This window comes from Rhopalosiphum maidis, chromosome 4 (assembly GCF_003676215.2).
Source record: "Rhopalosiphum maidis isolate BTI-1 chromosome 4, ASM367621v3, whole genome shotgun sequence".
Taxonomy (NCBI): Eukaryota; Metazoa; Arthropoda; class Insecta; order Hemiptera; family Aphididae; genus Rhopalosiphum; species Rhopalosiphum maidis.
Window position 1 is genome coordinate 50,466,436 of NC_040880.1, and position 22,013 is coordinate 50,488,448.

Consider the following 22,013-nt stretch of genomic DNA (forward strand, 5'->3'; position numbering starts at 1 on the left):
AATTGTCCAGATGTATTACATACAAACATATGTAGGATTAAAAAAATTGATCAAAAGAAGCTAAAATATTTTAAAATTGTATTTCCAGAAATTCTCAACATATAACAATATATTTACTGAAAATGTCAAGTCTAAATTTATTTGTTTTTGAATTAAAACCAAATGATTTTATTAAACACTTTTTTTTGCATAAATATTATTGTTTTATTACCTATTGTTATTATTATTATTATTATTATTATTATTATTATTTTTTTTTTAATTTCTCAAATTATTTTCTATAGTATAGGATAGTGGATATTTCTACTTTTGATATCTCCAAGCAAAAACTAGATGCAATTTGCTTTCAGAAATCTCCCTTGAAGTTTAAAATCGCAGTATTTTTTCTTCTATATAAAAAAATATAGATATACATCATTGTAAAACCAATAAATGTATCACTTCTAATCTAAAAACTATTTATGTCACCACAGGGTATACCTTTAATGTTATAAAAAAAGTATTTGAAAGTGTAGTTCTTAAATATACTTAACATTTAAAATAATAATAATCTGAATAAGTGTATTATTACTTATTAGTGGTATAAATGGAGATGAGTATGTTTGGTGAATTACTTTATTGTACATATTTCGTATATGATAGTATTAATTTTTTTTTGTATACTGAATTTTATTTTATTAAAAAACTACTTTAAAAAAAAATCTATTTTTTTAATTTTTACTTTTTATAATGATAATATATATTTTAAATTTCATATTTCTAAGCAGAATATTTTTTTTAAATTTTCATCTATGAAAATAAAATTGTTTTAATCAATAATTAATTGTTGATAATGATTAACCACAATTCCAGTTTATGATTGTACAACTATAATAATATAGTTCTGTAGTAGTCCGTCATTGGAACGTAAGCGACCCTATTGCGTATGGAATGCTCATTGTGAAGCACTTGAGACGCGCCTATAAGAGACGTTCTTGCACACGTCAGCTATGCGGTGTGTAGTGGATCCATCGGTTTTAATATTCTTAAGGGATCTATCTTATACAATTGGTAGTTAAAAATATAACTGCAATGCGATAAACCAAAAGAATAAAAAAAATGATGCTATGTCGACGTCACGCAATGTTTGTAAATGTCGAATTCCGACTCCCCGGAGAGTGCAGATGCACGTGTAAACCATTACTTGTTCGAAACGTTTCTATTGGTCGGCTATTTATGTGGTCGCAATCAATTGTAGTTTGACGTCCACTTAAAATAAAATAAAATGAAAAGCATTTCCAATAATTCACACATTTCTACCAATAGAATATCCAAAATTAACTGTTAAAATTACATACAATAATTCAGGTGTTTTTAATGGGTAGGTAGTTTAGAACATTTTTTTTTAGTTTTCAATTTATCATTGGCTTTTAAGTTCAATTGTACTTCATAAGTACTTTGAAATACCAATCATCTAATAATAGCCTTGAATAAGTTGAAGTTAGAATTTCCCAAGTTTCGAAAAGGTGCTAAAATCACGAAACAGCTGTTTAGTTAACAAACGACCTCCATTTCCTAAACTTCCACTAAATCATTGCTCCAATATTACTTAAATAAAACGTCACAGATATACGTACATATTTTATCGATAATACTTGTTTTTGTAATGGTACTCTTATTTGTTATGTTGACGAAATTACTATTATGTGTTTCTTGTAAAACATTGTTTGACAAGAAAAATATATATATTGAGGTTTTATACTTAAAAACTATAATAATAATTAATAATTATAGTAATACTTTAAACGTACGAAATCCTTTTCGTTTTCTATATATTCAGTTAAATAATAACTGTCTTCGGTGGCATCATACTGGAATATAATAATTGAACGTACCTATTTTACTTTATTTTTGGTAACAAATTATACAATTATCTGAGTTCTATTAACATTATGAGACTAATTTTCTTTAATATTTTAAATGCGTATTTTACAAACTTCATTTAAATTAACGAAAAATATGTAAACGTGCATAAAAAAATTTAATTTAAATGACGTATTATTTTAAGAGTTTAAGAGATTATTTTTGGATTTTAGATGAAGAAGTCCTTTTTTAATTAATTAAGCTTCGTAAACTGACTTAACATGTAACAAAACCCTTGACCTTTCACTTAAAAGTATTTTCTTATAAAATGTTCTACCGAATAATATGAAATACTATGTAATTTCATTTCTATCTATAGGCTAATTAGTACACATGTACCTATAATATCTATTCGAACTTATAAATTATAACTGTATTATTTGGATGAAACTGTTTATTTTCATTCAAAATTGTTGTATCTACTTATATAAATTGAATTTTGAGATTTTAAATTATAAACAGGTTTGATAATTATATACTAATTTATGTAGAATTAATATTAATATACTGATATTATTATTTCTTAAAATTAATTTTGTGTTTCCTAAATCATCTTCGTTATACCAGAAATTGAAACGTTATTAATTACATTTAAAAAAAGGCTTATATTAATTAATAAACTTCTAATTTTAATAAATAGAACAGAAATTCCAATAAAATGTTAATAATTGAACTGAAAAAAGGAAAACCACTATGTATGTTTGGCATTATAATATATTATATGGATAATATGCATATTTTTATGCATATATTATAATCGCTTGTAAAATAGATTCAGTATGTGAAAAAGCGACGAGTTGGATAATATATAGAAATTAAGATTTTATTGTTTTTTCCACGCCTTTTATATTAAGCAGACTGTCACCAGTTATATTTCGCATCTATTCACGTATCGACTATTATTTTAAAAATATGATCTTTTATATTTCATAATTTTTCTTTTATTTCTGTTATAGTTTAACGTCAGACAAATGATGGTCGATAGTACGGGAATGAGAACGGACAATATAAAGCCAGGAACGCCCATTACGTCTGAAACGTCCAGCTCAAAAAATACCAATGATAATTCCAGCGGCAATGTCAAAAACAGTTCAACAAATGCCGAAAAGATCGTACCATCCAGGTAATATTACTTTTGTATTACCAGTCTTACTAGTTTATTTGACCAATTAAATATAGTAAATAATTTATTATTATCGGATACTTAGATAAGCGGTATACAAAACAAAATATACAATCACATTTTTAAATATTTTGTATTTCTTTTATTGAACTATATTACCAAAACAAAAAGTCTACAATATCAAGGTGTTAAAAAAAATTTCATTTAAAAAATTAAAATACAGTTTTATGTTATATCCACTCATTTACTTTTCTTTTAATTAATCATTTGTTGACGATAAATAAAATATTATTATTCTAAAACTAATATTTAATGGAAAATCAAATAAAATTACTCTGATTGTATTATGTAATTTGTATAAGATAATAGAAATTAAAAGAAAGTTTATTCTTCACTTGAGTAGACACCCGTAAAATATTATTAAACACTTTTATTACACGAATTAACTTTAAAAGTATCAAGTAACAGCATTGTGCTATAGAAATATCTGTTGAGTAAGAAGTTTGAATTTATGTTTGCGAATCGATAAAGATTAACAAATGTTAAATAGTTAATACCAAATACATCCTAAATTAATATAGTTTATCCTGTTCGCTTTTTTATTTTATTTATAAATGGCTAATTTATTTCAAATGACCCAAAAGATATGTTTTTATGTTTGATAATTAAAACCTCTGTATTTTGTACCTTTATAATCTCCAAGTTACAAAAAATATTAATATAAATTATATTCATTCAGTTATCATTATACAAGAATAATCTATCCGATTCCCTAGTGCATATTATTATGTCCTGATTCCTGGAATTAAATAAACAAGGATTGTTTTAACTTTATCAAAATAAATTAAATTAAGAGAAATCATATTTGTTGTGATATACGTTTAATATTTATAAGAGGAGTCTTTTTATATCATATTTTAATTTAAATAGACACTAAAATATAGCAATATCAAATTATGTAACCTGCATTAGTATTCGTTTTATGGAAATATATTTTATTACGTATATTATTTTATAGCTTAGGTATTAGATTGTTGTCTGTTATAAATAGTAATATGACTTAGAGTATCAAACGTGTTTATTCGTATTCCAAACTCAACGTTTAATAGTAATGTACTAGAGAACTAGTGGTTAATATTGTTCTATGTATGCATTGGAAAATTATTTAAAAAAATTTTTTTTTTAGTCTTTTATATGGTTTGAATATTCAAAAATATATTTATTAAGACGTGCAGTATTATTATACAGTATTAATGTTAGTATTATTGTGTAAACTATTTTAATAAGTATGCGAATAGTATGGATTTTTTTTTACAGTTTAATTTTATACTTATAACGTTTTCTCAACAGCTTATACCACAAAATAAATAATGTCACGTAGAGGTTTTGAACTAAATTAAAATTTAAAAAAAAAACAATTTATGGAGTGGTAGGTACCTACTGTAAAAAATGTAATTATATTATGAGGCACTGCATTTTTTGTTAATATAATTAATTATATTAAAAGTATAATAAAATAAAAATATATTTAATTATTAAAATACCTAGTTATATTAACTGTGCAGATTTAATTTAATTTTTTTTATGATAGTCATGAGAATATACTTAAAAATATGAAATATTAACTAAATAAATATCTGCAGAATATTGTAAAAATGTAAAAAATTTTCACTTTGATTTGTATTATATTACCTTATACTTTGAAATGATAAATTGTAAGAATATTTCTATAGTATTATTTTTTAAAATTTTCGAAAAAAACGACCAACAAACTTTCAAAGTAGTTCCATGTTAAGTTAGACTCAGGTTGCTGGTTGTCATAAAAATTCCCAAGGCATCGATAAAAACGTAGATTTTATTTTTAAGTTTTGACTATAACACTTGAAAGATGAGTCCCAGAACTTTTCTACAGACGTGATTTGATAGAAGTAAAAAAAATATATACATACAACATTCGGGAAGCTCTCCCTTAACTGTTCTTTAAATTTAAGAAGTAAGCAGTATTGTATTTTGAATATAAAGACTATAGTGTCATAAAATAAGCTTACATATATTTGTTATAGTAATTTATTATTTTATGTTGTTAAATTATTTTATCGATTCAATTTTAATAATTATATTATAATGAAGTTCTATTAAATAATTATAGTTATCAATAAAACCTTAACACGTGATAATAATCTTGTTCGTGAATTACAAATCGGAATTCGTGGGTAATTAAGTCAATTTGCTGATCTAACAGGAATAATCTAATCTGTCATAATAATGTACATTTTGTGCTATAAAAACGTCGTATGGTATTTTTGGTTTTATATTGATATCAAATTTTAACCGTTTATAATTTATTTACCAACAATATAGACTGCAAAAGTAGCGCGGTTGTGATTTTCATTTTATATTTGAATTGCCGTAAATAAATTATATTACAATTATTTACTTACGGATACATCACTTATATTATTTACAATGTATAAAATGAATGTAAAAAGCGTGTTAACATATTAGTGTGATTGGATATAAATTTCTTACCATTCTTTCAATTATTTTTCTACAGATGAATTTTCTTTTACCACCAACTCTATACATTCTCAATTCTTCACGACTTAATCTTTAACGTTTATCTGTTAAACAGTTTACACTGAATGCTTTTATGTTCATTGCGCTGTTAACGATATATATAGTGAGAACCATTAATTTTTCGTATATTATACTCTCTACTCATGCGTTTACTTTCCAGATTACTCGTATCAAACCGTAAAGAATCAAAAGGAAAAAACATACACAAAATACCGGTTAAAATTACACTTACGTTTATATTTCCCTAATACTTAATAGTCTAACACCTGGAAAAATACATTAATATTAAACTTTATAAATAGGTCGAACGAAAGTACAACGAGGTACCTTTTAAATTATTTTAAAACGCCCTTAGTGCATGTATTATACCATACTATGTAATAAAAGAAGAGTAGTTAGCAAATACACCAATAAATATTTTTAATTTTAACTACCATGAATTATTTTTAGAAACGATAAAAATAATAGTTTAGACACGTATTTATGTTTTATAAGTCTAGTATTCCGTTTATCGATGCAAAAACAAAAGACACAAAAAAATATATATAGAAAAATATTTTGCTTTTAATGGCATTGTGCAGATTAAAAACTATAGTAGAATAAGACATTCATTTTATAATGCTCAGACATTTTGTTGGAGGTTTAAATCATTTAATGTATTTCTTAGCATAATACTAGGTATTAAATAAATTTTATTTTATTAAATAATAAAACATAATAATTCAATTCATATGTTACAAACGCTGCACATGCATATAAAATGTTTCATTGTCTAACTGTTGTCTTACTGTACTATATAAAATCATACTAATAGAATATCAATTTGACTGTCGATACCATATAGTTAATTTTTTTAAATAAGTATAAAAGTTTAATATTTTCATGCCAAATAAAACTATTAGCATACGTTATTAAGACATTAAAATTGTTTTTATAAAAGTCTTACGAAAGAACCAAAAATAAAATACGGCTTGTCTTTAAAAATTGTTCGGTATGAAGAATTGGATATAATCATTTTTTCTGCGAGCCCAGTCGTAGGTTATCTAGATGTTTCTAAATTCTTGTTTTCATTCGTAAGTCCGGCACGCCTTTAAGGCATTTCGTCAACTATGTCCCACGTCTCTATACATGACTTAGACGCCTACGCCCTACCCTAAGGAAGAAATATATACGGACAAAATTAAAGACACGTTCTTTCGAGACCCCCACGAGAACAATCGATATAATATAGGTACCGTATCGGTAACATAGACTGAATATACATGAATGGAACAGCCGATAATCCATCTTTGTGACAAGTTTTCACTTTTTAAGTTTATTTTTTATCCAATATATTTAAAACTTGACTTTATGTATGCCACTAATATTTACATCATTATCATTCAATAAAATATTGTAATACAAAATTAAAGTACATTTTTCATGCGAATAATATGTGTTAAAAATTTAACAATGTCAACTATAAACACCTAAAAATATTTTAAGTTTTATACTTATAACGCATAATATGTATACCTTACTATTAGGTAGATAGATAATAGTATGCTATTATAAAGTTTTATTAAAAACTTTAAATATCTAAAAAAAATATTGTTCTAATTTTAATATTTTATCAATTTGACCTGATACATATTAAAAAATAAAATATAAACCAAACAAAATTAATTTATACTGAAAAATAAAAATACGATCAGATTTAATAGATTCTTGTAGGGAAATCAAATTTAAAATTTGGTAACGATTTAATTCTGTGTAAAGTTTAAAATTACACATTTTATGTGAATGTTTTGTTACATGTTTAATTTTAATATTTGAAAATATTTGATAAGGATTAATTTTTGTTTGTTCTAGCAAATTCATATTATAAACACAGCTGTGTTGATTCCGTTGATGTTTGTATCGACATAAAATTTATATAGGCCGTTAGGATTAGTTATAAGTTATTATATTGTTTTAATTTGATAGAAAGAGATAATAGGAATAGTTTAATATTCATTAAACTTTATCTCACACGCAATAAAGATACTTTTAAAATCGTTAAAATACATTAATCTAGTATTTATGTGAAAAAGTCTATTCACTTGTAATCCATTAAAGTAATAAACTTCCTATTCTTGAAATAATCTTAAATTTTCTTAAATCCGATCACTTGGATAATTAATATGAAATTTTATGTTTGAAATGAGAACGAATCAAATTAAGCTTAATTTCTTTGCAAAATTGGAATTTTTTGACTAGGTATAGCTGATATTCATACTAATATACTATAATGCAGTCACACGAGTTTATTTAAAAATTCTGTGTGAGACACTTTAGTTCTTAACTAAATAATATGTGTTATAACAGCATTAATCTTGTTGCTATCCTTAATTTTATGATTTGAATTTTTTTTTAATTTTTAAAAGATTATTTAAAAAATAATCTAATTTACAGTATATTATATTATTATATTATCCCCTCTCATTTTTTTCTAAAATTTAGTTAAAAAGTATATGATCTTTGAATTTTGAATTTTATTTAAGGATCATATTTTGTTTGATATAACTTAAGATTGTCTTGCGATAATACAAAAAAAAATTATCTTTAAGTTATAATCACCATTTTTTTGTAAATCGTTAAGAAAGTAATTCTCTTAAAAATGTTGATGTAAATTGAAATTCGATCGAATAGTTTCTGAGTTATGGTTTATAAAACTTAAAGGATTCTAATATAAATAATAGTCTATAATAACAGTTTTAATAGATACTCATATGTGGGGTACTTATAATGATGATTTGAAAAATATAGTAGTTAAAATTAATTTATTATAGTTGTAAAATTTGTAAAAATTGTCCGTATAGTGTTGGATCATGTAAAGTAAAAAATGAAGTAGATTCAAATTACATCTAATTTTAATTTTATATAAAATTATTATTTCTAATATCTTAGGACAAAAAGTTTAATAACTCAAAAATTACTCGTTTAAATTTCGTTTTAGATATGTCAACATTTTCAATAAAATCATCCATTTTACAAATAATTACAAATAATTTACAAAAAAAAAAGTATTTCTCATTTAAACATATAAGTTTTGAATCGTCCAATGATAATCCTTAAATCATAAAAAAAAAACAATCTAATTATTTAAAAATATGGTCTTAAGTCTACTTAAAATTTCAAATAAATTGAATAAATGAATTGTTAAAGAATAAAAGCGGGGTGAGCAATGCTCACTAATTATACTTGATGAATCACCTCATATATGTACACACATTATATCTTATGATTACATACCACGATAAGATAATTAGTTATCTGGACTTAAATATAGATTAAAGATTTCTTATGACATTTTTAAACAAGATTCAATAGGCTTTTTATTATTATAGGTAAGTATATAGAATACAAGACCACAGTTAGATAAAAGTGGCACACGCATCACAATCATTATAACGTATAATACTACATATATGATGTATAAAATATAAAAACGTTACGCTGAACTTCTTTTGTTGCAAAAATAAGAACCCCGATAGTGAAGAAAAAAATTCTGCATTGATATAACATGTACAATGTATATATTACATGACTGAGGTATATAGAATGGAAAATCGATAATAGTTACGATTATAATTCAAATGTTGCATTGAATTAATATAATGCATACATTATAGGTCATGTATCATTTTCCAATGGAGATAATAATTTACTGTCAATCACTATAATATCTTTTGAAGTTTTCTTTGTAATTAAAATACCCTTAATACTATATGCTCATTCAAACAAATTTACTTTTTCCAATTTTCATTTACTGACTTTATATTTATATTTTATAATTTTCCACTTATATTTTAAATATTCAATTTAGATTAATCAATTTTATTATTTTAATGATCCTTTTTCATTATCTATTTAATATAACAATATTAATTACTTTCAATGTACATAATATATAATATCATATAAATGTGTTGTTTGTTATTGTATATGTTTTATACAAGGAACTTTAGTTAATTTATTTTTAATTTCAGACATTGTCTATAATCCAAAATCCAGCACTATAAATAAATGATTAACTCTTATTTATATCGGTTAATATTATACTGGCATATAACCATTAGCATATTTAACATTAAATATAAATTTTTTTTAATATTTAAAATAGTGTCTGTAAAAATTGAAAGGTATAACTAACAGACGATTATCTTATACATTTAAAATATAATGAATATATTTTGTACACATTCAATAAAATGCAATGATTTTTAGTTTACGAAAATTAAAATGATTTTATTATAAAACATTTTTTTAAATAATTTTGAATCTTACATAAAAATTATTTTGAAGTGTCAACTCAGACATGGGTACATATCTATAAAGCCTTAAATATTATTTTAAATAAGCTTTACGATAAGTAGTTCAGAAGGGTAATTCTGCAAATTGTATAAACAATATCCTTATTCCTTTGGATTAATATATAACTATAGTTAAGATCTTATGATACTTAGATAGTTGGACAGTTAATTTAGTATATTCTATGTACGAAATGTTATGTTATATACTATTTACTAATTATTAAATATAAATTATTTTTTATGTATATGTATATGTAAAAAGATAATTGGTATCGTAAACGTATATTACAATACTGCACAGATAACCAACATTTTAGATGAAAAAGATACTTTAACAGTTTTTAATAACCTTATAATTATTCAGTTTAACTGTAGGTACTAATTTAGTTACAACCTTTTTATATTTTTTAACTTATAAAAACTTGTTCTACTAGAAGTACCTATTAATTTTAAACATTAAGCAGAAACAATATATAGTATCCATATAATATGTATTACCTAAATGTCTCATAATATTAAATTTATTCTGAATTGAAAAACAACGATACGCATAAATTTTTCAATGATAAGCAATTTTATAAAACTAAAAAGACTACAACTTAATTTGATTATCTTCTTCATCAATAACAAAACTTTGAATGATAATGACACAGTATTGATGGTTCTTAACAATGCTGCGTTATAACGACGTAACTACGAAAGTATTTTAAATTTTCTGTGTATGGCAAAGATTAATTGTCTAATAATTCGTAGCGTATTATATATTTATTTTTTTATCTTAGTTTTATTAGTCTACCTTATTGGTAACAGTGTTCATTGAATTAAAATTACTATGTATTATACATTTTTATAGTTGAACAAAATTTCATTACATTTGATGCATGCATTGCATTCTCTTATGTAGAAAAACAAAGAATACTGAAGGTTATCATAAATTATTGATTTTAGTTCGTATAAAACTGTAATCGGGCATATTGCCAATTTTTCATTATTTCATGTGTAATATGTCGATCGTAAACAATGATGAATATGTACCTACTACTTCAAAAATTATATTTATAACAGCGTTTTTTTTTTGGAAATAATATTGTACATAGAAAGCTTAGCTTAATTTAATCGATATTCGAACGATGATAATAATAAACTACTCGTATGTTGTTCACTGAAATATATTGAACTTTTCAATCAATCATTTCTATAGACACGTGTTTTTACATACGATTTAAAATTGAAATGTATATTCATAAATAATTAACTTGATTTCTCAGACACAAAGTAAAAATGTAAAACATATGAACTCTGTACAATAATTATATAAAAGAAAGTGTCTATTGTATAACAAAATAACAATTGTGTATGAAACAATTTAAAGTTGTCTATTATCAACAACACTACTGTAGTTTGCTTGGCATTACTGCTATTGCTCGTAAATCTGTGAGCCATAGGTCAATTGTATTAGACATTTTAGGTGAATTAATTGTTGCCAAAGAACCATTATTTTTCGTAACATAGATATTCTATAATACACTTATTTTCTTCAAAATCCGATTCAATTTATTATCAATCCTTTACCAATACCTATTCTATTGAATAAAAACATTACTGCTGAATGCTAATATTTTTGTGTTAAAGCTTATAAAATTACTTCATCCACCACAAAATGACAAATGTTAAGATTTCATCGTTAGAATTTAATTTAAATTATTTGGTATTAAATGAAAATGACTAATTTATTAATTAGTGTTCTGCAATTTAATTTAATGTACATTGCATTTTAAAAACACATAAGATATGTAAAACATTAATTAATGATAAAAAAAATCATTCAAAGTAAATACATAAAGAAATTAGATTTAAATCTATTTTAACTTAATATATTTGGTTTTAAATTCAACTTTAATAAAATTGTAATTTACGGTGTTATTAATGTAGTTGTTTAAAAATAATAGTTATAATTTTAATATTAGAATAAAAATATTGTTTTAAATGAAAATAAATAATTTTTTTTTTAATATCTATATATGATTTAAGTTCATTGCAAATATTAATGTATGTGGTTGGATATTTTTTTTAATCTTTAATTTAAAGATTTTGCTTTTAAGTGAGTGAATTTTTTTGTGTTTAATTGATTTTTTTACTACACGTTACAACTATTGAACTGATATACGTGTTTAGAATTTCATAAAAAGATTTTGATTAAAATATATACATACATATACATATATATATATATATATATATATATATATATATATATATATATTACAGTAATATAAAAGGAATAATATGAATACCGGGATATTAATATATTAAACTAATGGACTCACAAAGTGGTACATTATATAATAAAGGTTAAATAAATCACTTATTTTATATAAACGTCGATAATTATTAATAGTATAGTATAGGCTGTGTTAAATATTAATAAAAGAAAAATGGCAGTCAATGCTCGTTTGTATGTTGAAGGAATAAATAAATGTATTGTTTATTACAAATTAGTTTGATTCACTCGAGATCAAAATTTTAAAAATATAGGTTATACATTAAATTAAATTAAATTAAGCAATTATTTTTCGTTATTTTTAAAACTTTAATCGTATTTTTTATGACTGTCAAACATATACAATAACAACAATGTGTATAACAGTAATTAACAATTTTAATGTCACGAAAATTAAAATACAATTATACAATTTATTAGGTTTAACTTAAAAATTAATTTAAGTAACCTATTATAATATAATGTCACCGTACGAGAGATTATAAAATGTATGTAATTTTCTTAAGTAAACGAATCGACAGTAGCTTCTCTGGTGATTCGACTGTTAAACGATTCTATTCAATACTGGTGAAAATTTGTAATGTCGTTACAGCTTTGTTAATATGTACTTGTAATATAAAACTTTTAATGGAATTTATACGAAATTTTGGTTCCAAAAATCGATAACGACAATAATATGAATGCATTAAAAACATTATACATTACTAAATCGTGACAATTGCTATTTTAGGGTTTCTTACATGCGTTGGTAAAAGAAAAAACTATTACGTAAGTCACATTTGTCAATCCTTTTATTTTTATTAACGTAAGCAACAGAAAAAAAATGTTTATTTTTTTTAAGGTATCTAATATTATATTTTGTATTACCTCGACGGTCGTACGTAAACACTACATAAACCTACCACGGAAAAGAACCTTTTTTGTAGACCTGACACGCATAAAATAATAATGAGTTTAAAACAACTTGACTGTATAATAATTTTAAATCTTAAAACGAAAAATTCTGAATAAAGTACTTATTAGTTTATTTTAAAAAAATATTGACGATTTTTAACATATATACTTGTATTATAATATGTAATACAATAAATAAATTTGCTGTACACGTGATTTTATTAAGCATAGCTGTTTCGATCGAAGTGGCCGTCTAGTCGCTACTTGAAAGTATACGCACTAGTAACATATATATATTTTTTGAGAGAGAAATTTTATCCTTCTACGATGTTTTGTTACGTATTATTATCAATAAATATATACTGTACCAACCAAATAATATGAACGCAAAAAAAAAATAAGCGTATGATATTTTAAAAACATTTTTTCGTACAAATATATTATGCAAACTGTATTATAGATTTGTAGACCACCTTTGTTTTATTTTTCTTGAGCCACATAATCACAGCCGACCTATGTACATATATATTGTAGGTATTTATAATATATATGAACACAATATTTTTATTATATTTTTCTTTCATGACAATATGTATATGCATGTATATGATATGTATACTTATACATTTATAATTGTAAATCAAATGTATAACAATTTTTAGAAAAAATATAAATTTAAAATTTTAGAATTTGAAAATACATGCTTTTATAATAAATTGTGCAATTTTATAATGTGTAATAATAAAATAAAATAAAATAATAATTCATAAATAGTAAATAATTTATTACTTGAATAATAAAAGTAAAATATATCATAATATGGTGCTTAGAACAAAAAAATACAAAGAACTAAAAAAAAAAATTGATTACATTTTTTTATTTTGAAATTATACCTAGCTCTAATTTCACCAATTTTGGGATTGAGTACATGTTGATAGATCAAAATTTCTTGAAAAAAGTTGATTAATTCGAAAATAATATTTGAAATGGTGGTTGCCATGATGTTGCAAAATGAAGATGTTTTACGCATGTACATGTGCAATATATATAAGTTGAAAAAATTGTAAGTCATAGAAATTTATGATCTATTAGTCTAATTTAACGTCTCGCAAACAGAGTTAAAAAATATCTACATGATAATGAGTGATAAAGTGTACCCTGTTTCCGTGGACACATGGACACATTTAAAAGGTTTTCGGGGCTTTCGCTTAAAACTTTTTCAGACACAATATTAATTATACACGAGAATAACATAAAATGCATTTATAAAGGACTTGGAATATTATATTTAAAATATGCAGTTCAATATTGTTTTATTTTTATCAAGTCATGTTCCGATTTAAACTGAGTGATAGATGACAAAGAAGCAGCTGTGTTTGAGTTCAAAAGAGAAAATTCATAAACTATAGGATGACCCCCTAGAATCATATATAGTTTGAGGCGCTTAAGTGAAGAAACCGTCATATTTATCAAATAATCATTTTCTCGTGGACAAAATTGAAAAGCCTTTATCTATATTAGTTGCATTGGCACTTGACTTCGTAGTCTTTGTTGTTCCTGCTATTCATTAACGATCTAGGTAAAACATTTAAATAATAATACAACCATTTAAAGTTTACTGATGATCTGATAACATGCATGAGTATTCAGTCCCTTGGCGATGTAATTAATAATTATCATACTTCAGTCTAGCTTGAATAGTGTGTAATGTGGTTTATGGATTATTCATAAATATTTCGAATGTGTGTATACACATTAACCAATTCTGATTTTATGAACGGCAGCGTTTTAATATTTTTGTATAGCATATTATGTCCTTCGTCTTAAAGCTTATTACAAACACCTACAGGGTCTATTGTTAAGATATTTAGGACGGTAGGATTTTAAAAATATGATTATTGCGAACTTAGTAATCTCATTTGTCTTGAAGACTTATATAGTGCACTCGTAAGATCAATTCTTGAATATGCGTTTGTATAGTATTTATATGGAATTTTAGACAACAATAGACCCGAAAAATAAGTTGAAAAATATGTAAATATAATATTTTTTAAGAATGATGGTATTTCAACTAGGTATGACCTGAAAACCGTTAGGAATGGTCGTGCTGCTTATTTTCTTGTACAAATGTCTAAAATATAAGAAAGTTCAATGACATGGAATTCGTGCAAAAATGAATAACGGATGAAATAGAATGTTCTGTAAATTATACCACTATAACCCCGCGTGGGGTTTTCAAAGTACCAACATTTAATTCCAGAACTAATCTTCCTTTCAAAGTACCTAAATAGAATACTAATTATACATTGAACAACCCAATGAATCGAATTGTTATAAACAATAACCAAACATCCAGTAGTGATTTGATTCAATTATACGTTAGCTAAAATATATTATATTGTTTTATACTACATGCTTAAGACGTTTAAGTAGTATCATAATAATTATGATATAAAATATAGATACAGGCACGTCATTGCAAATAATTACGTGATCTCTAGATTCACTCTTTAATATGTAATTGATAAGTACATTTATATATTGAACTGTTCACAACTATACGTGACAGTATAATACGTTAGATGTTAGAAAGTTATATTTAACAAAAGGTATCATATGTACGTTAACTCAACATAACGAATTTTCTACAGAAGCAGGAGCAATCAGAGATGGATGAAACTCAGGACCACCGTGCAGTTATCTAGTGCTATATCTTCAACGATAAAGACATCAAAACCAACGCTACAGAGAGAGGACTCATTCATCAAACGGTTTTCCACACGGCAAGTGGCTGAAAAACAGGTAATAATGAAACACCGACAGTAAATTATTATTATATACAGCCATAAATTATTAAATATACTGTATTTTTAACTGTGTGTAGTGTATGTACAGTGCAAAAAGTATAAAAATTGCGTCAGACCTGTTTTTTTTTTAAAGTCCTCCCGTTTTAGACATCCCCAACGATACCTCCATATCTTGTTAAATACCATTTACTACGCTCCACCCATACTAGTATACTACTCTATGAGCAATTTATGTAAGTATTTCGCAAACCTTTTTTCACTGTTTCAAAAAACACTCAATAAATAACGCCTTCGTTTGATATCGTTGAATTTTTACGTCACACTTGTTCGACCGTTATCTTCGTAGCGTGGTTCAAAGATCATAATTATTTATGTCCATCAAAAAACGCAAAATAATAGTAAATAATGATAATATAATATAATATCTCGAAACACAACAACACGATATGTTGCGTGAATCGCATATTGCTATTGTCCACTTGTCCATTGCCCGAACTATCGGAAAAAAATATAATCAATACACTTTTATGTTCGTTTTAGAATAGTTAGTTAGTATCCTATCACGTAATATAGAATAAATAAAAAATATATGGCTCACGAAATGATATTATAAATTGTGGTGTACACGTACTAATGTGTTTACATTAGTATTAAGCACGGCGTCATGGTTATGCAATATTGCTACTCATATTCACGTGATTTTGGCTCAACAGATTTTAATGTTATCGGAATTTGTCATAAACATATTTTTGGATATTTCATTAATATTTTATTTTATTTGACGTTATAATTGTTTATACGAACATAAACTGTCATAATATGATGGCAATAATGCTGTGTATAATCACAGTAGTTTTATTTAAATAATGGTCTTCAGAATTTAAAGTCTTAACAATTAATATACATTTTAAATTAAGTTGTCCTATTGTTGCGATGGTCATTAAAGATAATTACCCAAAATTATTTTTTGCATTTCCATGCATTTTACTGTGACTTCAAGTAAGATTTTGATGTGATCAAGTTTAAATTTATTACTATTCAAGTAAAATTTAACGTCGCTATTAATCATTACTAAATAATTATAAATATTTAATACAAATTAAATACTAGCCTTGAATATTTCAAAAATTATTTTCAACACACCAATCGAAATAATACATTGGATGCAATTAGAGTTCCATTCCAATGCAACAACGAGTTTTCAAATCCAGTGAACTGTCATAACAAAACGTATTACATTTTACTTTAAGTTATGTAAGTCATCCAATTAAAAGTGAAGGTATCAAACTGGATAAATGTCATCAATGTTCAAATATCAAAATATAATATACGTTATTCGATCCAATTTATTTTTTTCTTCCTGCGTATTTTCTTTTTTTTGTGTGTGTGCCATTGCGCATCAGATATTTGAAAAGAAGTTTTACGTAATATATGCATACAATTGAACATAATGTACATAGAATGATATCTTATACCATGTTTGTCAATAAGTTTTCTGAGTATTCGATTTTTACTTTTTAATTTTTATCATATAAAATGGCTACTTGTGTGTATTACATAAAAATAGAAGTAATTAAATTTCTGGTATATGTATGGTAGGTAATAGTTTATATTAAACTATAAATAGCAAAATAAAATGTTATTGATAAATTGAATAAATGCGGTGAGGTACAAAAAATGAATTAATTTTATACTGTTTAAGCAAAACAAATAGTAAAAAAAAAACAAAAATGAAACGTTCAGTACAATAAATAAATAATTTAAAAAAATAATAATGATAGATAGTGAAAATATTTTCTGTGTTATAATGTAGTTGTTTTAATAGTATTCAAAAAATGATGTAAATAGAAAATATTTATTCGCATTATTTAACTTTGATTATAAAATAAAATCTATTTACATCTAGAGCTGTTTACGTAGGATGTATAGGAATGTTTAGAAGACGCGTTATACAAATATTATATCTTGTTTGTACATTAAATTACAATTATCATATACTAAAATAATATAGTTTGTTATTATATTTATATATACACATTAATTAATGTTGTTTAGTACCATGCTAAACGCTTTTAAAGTAACTAATGAATACCTCATATAAAATGGTAAAAATAATAACAAACAATGATTGAACAATGCTTTTATCAGATAGTAATTAATACTATATATTTATTTATTTTTTATTTAATATCATTCTGTATATCACGTTCTCTGAATATATTAGTTAGTTATTGTAATTTTGACAACAATTTTAAGTATATTACATATTATATTTTGAGTTTTGTTTTATTATAGAAAACTATTATAAATTATGTTGTTGGTAATTATAAAAATATATGTTAATATATAGTTGTTTTCAGTAATATAGTTAGCAGTAACAAATTTTTGTCAATGTATTTTTAGCAATAAAAATGAATTTAACTTTTAATTAAATTTTAACAACAATATTATAATATCATAATAAATTATTCTTACATTATTAAATAATAAAATTATAATCTAAAAACATTTTCAATCATTTTATATTTATTGAAGTACTTATATATTATGTTACAAATAGTCTCGATTAAAATAAATTATACGATCGCTTAGATGTATAAATCAATATATTTTTTTACGGTATAAAATTATTGTAATCATTTTTCTACTTCCAAGTATAAAACTATCAGTTAAAAATTAAAACTAAGAAATCTATTTTCAAATCACGAGAACACAAATGTTCTATGTACCAATTTATATATTGAATTCGCTTTACTCACTCGATTAGAGATTAAAACTATGATAAAGTATAAAATATAAAATAGTTTTTTTTTTATATGTAAAATAGACTCTTTTTCACTGTACATTAGATTTTCTTTACCAAATTGTATTATAATCTTATTAAAAATAATAATTGAAATGTTTTATATTTATAATACCAAACAAAATTTTTCCTTGTTTTGAAAAAGTTATCCTATAAGATTCATAGATTAATAAAAAAAAATGAAATCTAAATAAACATACAAAGAAATACAAGAATTAAATAGGTCACTGGGAATAAGTATTTTTTTATAGTACTATTTATATATTATTTCTTAAAATTACATGTTTTATTATTTAATATAGAACAAAATATTTAATTACTTTAATTAAGTAAATTTTAAACATGTAGTAAAAAGACTAAAGAACAATAATAAAAATATTTTAAAACTGTAATACCTACGTCAAAAATAGATTTAAAATTAAAAGTCCATTATTATATTTATATAAACATGCAAAGAAAATGATTAGAATACTGAAGTTATAGAAAATATTAAAATTTATACATTATCATATCGATCATCGCAACATTAAAAAGTATGAAGTTTTTAAAAAAAAAAACTAATTTGTATTTATTATCTAGTTCACTGATTAGTTAAAAATGAATGTAATATTTTATTAATGTAAATAAATAAGTAACCTACAAATTGTATGTACAAAGATTTTATTTAGTTTGGTTTGTTATAATTTTTATTAATTTGATCGCACAATATTACTTAATCATAGGTAAACAATATAGGTACTATATCAATCTAATTATCTGAAACGTGCAATAAAAGAAATAATGAAAAATAATGTCGATTACTGGTTAGAAATATTTCATAGAATCTTGAAGTTTGAATGATTACAATTCTTAAAATTTTAAAAAAAACTTAATTTACTGGAATTTCATACAGGTAATTAGTAATTACATAATTACAGTTTTTAAAGATTCGAATATCATATTATAATATCATTATATTATATTTAATGATAAATGTCTTGTATTTTTAATATTTATTCTTATTCATTATACAATTATACGCGTATAAGTAATTTAAATATTTTTAGCAATGCCACAAAAGCACTATAATAATGCATAGCAAGAAACAGCTAGCTCCACTTAAAATAGGTTTTTAGTTTGCGATGATTTATCATCGCATTCAAATAAGTACAATAATAATGCTCCACTATCCTACACCAAGATGAACGAGGGGATAACGAATGCCTCTATTAAGCCTGGTCTCTGTATCCCAGTTTGCATTTATTTTTACAATAAAATGACTTTCTAAAATATTTTTCTAAATATTCTATATAATATATTATATTATAATTTATAAGTATTACAACAATACATCACTCAGTCATCAGATTCACAAATATTATGTTAGTAACTTAAATTATTTATTTTAAAAAAATATATACGTAAATATATTATGTATTTCAAATTCATTAAACAAAAAAATGCAATCATTCTTAGTTTAGATTTTTAATGCAAGATTTATAGGAAACGATAATATGGTTTTTCATTTTTTGTTAAAAACATATTTACTCTTTTCGCATTACATCAAAGATCAAATACCTATAATATTTTTGTAAATAAAGTTTTTTTTGGTATTTTTTTCTTTATTAGTTTATATTTTAAGACATATTTTAATGATATCTTATTTATTTTTTCATAGTTTCATCTTAGTTCAACATAAATAATAATTATATCTTATAAATTATATTTCATACTTTTTTATATTCATAAAAAAGGTCTTTTAAATACATAATTTAGATTAAATATAGCTGATATGTTATTTATACTTTTAATACCTTGTAACTTATAAATTATGTTTCAAAATAATATCCAACTAATATTTTGAAAAGTATTTGTGAACAGTTATAACTTTTTAGTATTATTAAATCTATAACATTTTAATGATAACAATATTATGAATAAATCGAATAATTATTCATTATTTACTTATAAATAAAGCTAGGTAATTATTTCTAAGTAATAATATCATATTATTATCGTGTTGGATACACTTATGCATTTTAATTTCTTTTATTATCACTATATCATCTATAGAAATTGAAAAAAATGGGATAATTTTTTAATTCAAATAAAATGTTATATTTATTTACAATATCATAAAGATATAATAATATTTTAAAATAATAAAAAATAGTAATTCTTATAGTTTTAAATTATTGAATTAAAAGTTTAAACATCCTATATATAGTTAAAAATTATTGTTACTACTTATTTTCATTATTTACACAATTATATAACAACATAAATTAAATAATATCAATTATTTGGAACAACGAGGATTTATTCTTAATTTAATTTATTTTACTTAACAAATAGAATTTATCAGAGTATTTATAGGTTACACACCCTAAATAATGGTTCAAATATTTAAAAAATCAAATTTACTATAATTTAAAGAATTAACATGTATTTTTGATTTAGAAAAACTTACGTTAATTATGAATTTTATCGAATTCCTTGTTCAATTTTTTTTCCATAATCAATTTCAATTGTATTAAAATACATATGACAAATATTAAATTATTCGTTAATTGTGTTATCGAATTAATTTTCACGTTAAAATTAATAATATAAATATAATACTATTTTGCTCTTACGCCACCATTATATATAGTCCTACTTTTTTTCGCATAAAAATCGCGTGGGTTAAAATAAATAACTAATTAATCTCTTAACTAATAAAACAAATATCTTACTAAAACGTAGTTTTCTAGGGCAGTGATTACTTCAAGTATTTACGTATATTTTATGAGCCTAAATGTTTTTTACAGCTCATTTAGGTTATATATTGTATAGTACCTATTCGTTGTTAAGAATCAATTTGACTATGTATATGTTTTGCACCCTCCCCCCAAAACATGGATGACTTGAAATTTCCAAGAAACTTTCTACTCCCGGATGTAATATACCTATTAGTGCATTATAACTTTGCATCACAAAACAGCTCTTACCTAAATTCAAGGTTTAATATGGTTTTGGCGTTTACACTCAAGTCTAACGTGCAATTAAATATTTTCACTTTTTGTAGCCTCAATGTTGTAAATCCCCCTTCCACGTGTTACCAGTGACTTTGTAAGAAGTTGACAAAACTTAAAAATCAAATAATACAATTTTTTTATTCGTCGATTTTTACATATTCTTACGGCGTTTAAAAAAAACGTAAAAATTTTACGAAAAAATGAAATCGTTCAATATTAGATGATAACGTAATACAATATAGCATTATATCGTTTCGTTTATTATATAGTTTTCATTTCCGGAATTTGTGTCGGAT

The 22,013-nt window shown here is 23.5% G+C and overlaps 1 protein-coding gene across 2 annotated transcripts in view; it reads left to right on the forward strand.

The window, feature by feature from the left end:
- LOC113558531 (cyclic nucleotide-gated cation channel beta-1-like) overlaps nt 1–22,013 on the forward strand; it is an 84,045-nt gene that overhangs the window by 15,787 nt on the left and 46,245 nt on the right. Inside the window, exons 2-3 of one of the 2 annotated variants that reach the window (XM_026964015.1) lie at nt 2,859–3,025; nt 15,763–15,913. In XM_026964015.1, coding sequence (XP_026819816.1) covers nt 2,874–3,025; nt 15,763–15,913 — 303 coding nt within the window. In that variant the 5' untranslated portion in view covers nt 2,859–2,873. The remainder of the gene's footprint in view (nt 1–2,858; nt 3,026–15,762; nt 15,914–22,013) is intronic. The other variant, XM_026964016.1, reaches the window with a different exon arrangement.